The following is a 4,462-nucleotide window of genomic DNA, read 5'->3' on the forward strand; positions in this document are numbered from 1 at the left end:
TTCTATAATTACACTAAAAACAATACATTTCTCTCTCCTGTTCAATTAAATAATATTTTTTATACATTTATCATTACAATTTTCTCTCTCCTCTACTCACAACCAATCCAACAAATATTAAAAATTGTTTCCCCAAATTTACAAAAAATCACTATATTTCTCTCTTCACCCTATAATTTACACTCACAATCACTCACAACATCACCCTATAATTTGCAAACTTTCCTCACATAATTATAGGGAATGTGATGAGAATGCTCTAAAGTGGTTAAATCAAAAGATGATTTAACCAACTTGTATTCCAATAGGTGCAAGTGTAAAGTAAGAGGCTAGCTTGTGTATTTCAAACGTTGTTTTCTTAACATCTATAAACATTCCTATATGTATACATTAATCTCTTCTACTAGTTCTTATTTGAATACATTAATATCCTGTATACTAATTTACATAGAAATAGGTTGTTCTTTTCCTAACATCGTTTCGTATGCATGTTTATGTTTGTATGCAAACTACATAGCGTTTAACGTATGTATAGACATGTAATGTAACCAATTAAAGTGACATTTTTGTTTGAACATCAACTATCTAAAATTATCTTCAACTTGTTTGCACTCTCTTTGAATCTTAAAAAGAAAGTTACAAGAGGTATTACAGATACCACTCTTTTGTGGGGTCATGTACCATGTTTCATCCCTTTGGATTTCCAATTATTTCAAGCACATGTTACCATCATATCTACAAGATTCATCAGTGTGATTCTCATCTCAACTTTACAAACTAACCTCACAACTAGACACACATGTAATAAAGCATTGGCTAGATCCAAAAAGCACTTTACGTTCGATTGCCTAATTGTCGACAAACCAGGTCTTATCGTGCTTAACGTCGTGCTAAACAAGTCTAGAGAGACGACGCGATTAACTACTTTATATCTCATGTATATAACACAGTTCCTACTAAGTTTTAACTATTTAAAACAAATATATAAAATTACACATTGTACTATATTAAACAGGTTTGATCGTGTTTTGGACAAGTAGGAATTGCCATTGCAAACCGCCTTATTCATGAGACGACGGGATTAACTACTTTATACGGCGTGCGTGGTGCGGTTCGGTGCAGTTTTTGGCTAAAACCAAACCGAAACCAAAACTACGGTTTATGGAGTTTTTGAAACCGCCCGGTTTCGGTTTTTTTGGTTTTTGCCATTTGAGCTTAAAAATTTTTGACCGAAAAAAAGTTGGCGAAAATATTGAATTTAGATATAAATAATTCTGTTAATTGTAAAATAACAGACTATTATACATTTGATCAAAAATATTGGAGTTACATATTTATTAAATTCTTATAAATTACTTAAATATATAAAAAAACAAAAATTTAGGAATTCGGTTGGGTTTTTCGGTTTTTTTTTTACATGCAAAACCAAAACTAAACCGTTAGTGCGATTTTTACAAAAACAAAAAACCAAGCCATCGGTTTTTGTTTCGGTTTCGAATCGATGTTTTCGGTTTCTTACACACCTTGTCTATAACACAGTTCCTAGTAGTTTAACTACTTAAAAAGTATATATATATAATTACACAGTGTACTATATCAAACAGGTTTGATCGTGTTTTAAACAGATTAGGAATTGCAATTGCCATTGCCGGCCGCCTAAATCATAGGTACCATTAAAGAACTCATTTGCATAAATGTTCCATTCATCACATGGACACCAAGTACAATTATGTAGGTAACAAGAAGCATGACACCAAATTAAAACCCTTTATATCTTCTATGATTTCCATTAGTTTTGAACCAGAATCTTTGAACAACTGTAAATTATATAGCATACACATATACTAGAATATAATAAAAATCAAACCCATGTTCTTATTTTCAAGCACAAATACATACCACAAACCAATACCAATATAAAGACCAAATAATAATAATAATAATAATAATGGAAAATGACACGCTTCACTGCAAAATTTTCAATTGATACTCACCTGTTAAGGCTGTGATGTTCTCACCTGTTGTTGTTTCATATTATTATCTGCTTGAGATTCAACAGGCAAAGTTGATGTCATGGTTTGATACTGCGCAGCGGATTGAGGCGGCAGAGGTTGAGCCGCATAGTATATATGCTGTCCTTGTTGTGCAGGATCAGTGAATTCATATACATAATTACCACCACTGCCGCCAGACGAAACAGGTTGTGAAGGCTGTTGGATGTGAGAGTATCCCACGAACTGAGGCTGAATCGGATGTTGACTAGACGGAACTTGCACTAGTTGAGGCGGGAGTGCACCAGAAGTTGCGGTGGTTCTATACATACCGGCTGGCGGGTCGGTTTTAGTAGCGGTTTGGACTGCCCGGGGTGCGGTGAACAAACCGGAAGGCGGTGGGACTTGGCTGCTAGGCGGTGCGGAAGCAGCAGGGTCGGTCTGCAACGGTGGTAAACTATAACCTTGAGGCGGTTGTCCAGCTGGCATATAGTAAACGATATTATGTTGATCTAGTGGCGTGTGTGGAGCACGAATATGGGTTTGGTGGGATTGGGACGGGTACATTTGGTAATAAGCCGTCATCGGAACCGCCCCTGACGGGTGGTGTTGATGGTGGAGGTATTGTGGCGGTGGAACTGCGGTGTGAATAAACTGAGGTTGTGGTTGAGGTTGAGGCTGAGCGTTTAGTTGAGTATGTCGTTGATCAACTTTCGGTTGTTGAATTTGAATCCTAGTGTTTTGATCATTGAAACTATTCGGATCGTGATAAATCACCGGCGGTTTTCGTCTAGATAACGGATTCGTTAAACTAGCATCACTGCAATTCATAAATTCATAAATTCATAATTCATAACAATTCACTTAGGCATTTTATCAAACATTTGGTATGCATAAAACATAACTAAAAAAACTTAACAATTTAAACTTTTAAGTTTTAAGTACCTCGAGACCGAATCAGGCGAAATCATATCAAAACCAGACGCCTTCGGCTGATAATGTGGTTGTTGTTGCTGCTGTTGTTTAAGATGAACAATCTGTACCGTCTCCAATCTCTCGTCTTCCGATACCACATGATTCAATCCATTCGGATTCGAATTCGAAATCTCCACAACTTTAGTCGCAACCGGTGCAGCCACATAATTCACATCCTCCGAATGCTTAACACTCATCTGATTAAACCGTTCTTCAATTTTCAATTGATCATCACCATTATTAACATTATTACCATTATTAACATTATTACAATTACTACCATTGCCACCACCTCGAACAGGCGGCGAAGACGAAGCCGACCCAAACGACGAATTCGTCTCCAGCATCGGACTATCCGGAACCGACTGCACATCCTGCACAATCGGATTATTCACCAAACAAGATCTAAAATCGCTAACTGCAGCCGCAGCAGCAGCCGTAACCGTAACCGTAACCAAACTCTTCTTCTCCTCTCTAACCACGTCATCTTCAAGTCCTAACAAACAATTAACAGAAGACGTGTCAGAAAACCCGGACGACGTCGTTCCGTTAAGCGCGTTTAAAAACCAGTCTTCCGATTTAAGCGAGCTTTCAAAAAGCGATCCAACGGACTCCGGTTTAACCGGAAACAAAAAAAGCCGGAGCCGAGCCGATGAGGATGAGCAGTTGTTATTCAGCCGGTCGTATTCGTCAATCATATTCTCCAAGTCTTCATCAGTTGCTATTGATATTAAAGAGTCAAGATCTTCAGACGGTAACTGATACTTAATAATAATATTATTATTATTAATCGTCGGAAGTGTTTTAATGAGGCGTTTAGTGAGTTCCAACAACGTGACGTGGCGGTCGACGACAACGATGCGTGTGTCACCGCCGACGTAGCATAAGCACTTGTCGTGTGGGCGTGGGACGATGTGGCCGCCGTGGCTGCACATCAGCCGGATTTTCGCTGATCCGTTGTATAAAAAGTTATTGGTGTCGTCGGAATCGGGGGTGGTGGACGGCGGAGGAGGGGTGGTGGGTGGGTCCATGTGAGGATTTGGGAGAGGAATTGGGGGAGTTTATGTGTTATGTTATTTTATACATTTAAAACCTATAAAAAAATAATATATATATATAATATGTTACGACTTCCGAGTGAAAATGAGTCCAGCTGTTTATGAGTTACTTGATTTCAAATCGATAAAAAGTTTGAAATAAATTGAGCTCTTAAGTCTTAGGTAAAACTCGTTTAGTTATCGAGCTGAAAGTTGAGACATGGAAAGCTTGTTTAGGATCAGCGAGCGTTAACATGTCTTGTGTTTTTTTAGGTTTTACCTATTTTAGACTTATACTTGTTTCATTTATATGGTTTTGGAGTTGGGTCTATCTAAAAGCAACATCTATATCCTCTAGATATGGGAACAGTCTGATTTAGGGATGAGCTCGGAATGATACCTGTACTGAAAAACACGATCTCGAAAATACCAAATATTTGGTACCGGTATCGAAGTGTT

General features: G+C 37.8%; 1 protein-coding gene across 1 annotated transcript; it reads right to left on the reverse strand.

Annotated features, from left to right (window-relative positions):
- Window positions 1–1,852: 1,852 nt before the first annotated feature.
- Window positions 1,853–3,997, reverse strand: LOC143568976 (uncharacterized). The gene is made up of 2 exons (XM_077054996.1): window positions 2,937–3,997; window positions 1,853–2,811 (listed from the first exon to the last, which is right to left on the reverse strand). Exons 1-2 carry the CDS (start codon window positions 3,995–3,997, stop codon window positions 1,998–2,000), a joined length of 1,875 nt encoding a protein of 624 aa, XP_076911111.1. The 3' UTR covers window positions 1,853–1,997.
- Between the last annotated feature and the right edge of the window lie 465 nt (window positions 3,998–4,462).

This window comes from Bidens hawaiensis, unplaced genomic scaffold, assembly GCF_021521415.1.
Source record: "Bidens hawaiensis isolate Kalapana, Puna unplaced genomic scaffold, B.hawaiensis_p1.1 tig00024267_1, whole genome shotgun sequence".
NCBI classification, from domain to species: domain Eukaryota; kingdom Viridiplantae; phylum Streptophyta; class Magnoliopsida; order Asterales; family Asteraceae; genus Bidens; species Bidens hawaiensis.

What these genes read in the sequence shown, in the direction of transcription:
- LOC143568976 (XM_077054996.1), bottom strand. Translation starts at nt 3,997, where the DNA reads ATGGACCCACCCACCACCCCTCCTCCGCCGTCCACCACCCCCGATTCC. An exon ending in TCGCCTGATTCGGTCTCGAG is followed by an intron (nt 2,812 to 2,936) that starts GTACTTAAAACT and finishes TATGAATTGCAG; the next exon opens with TGATGCTAGTTTAACGAATC.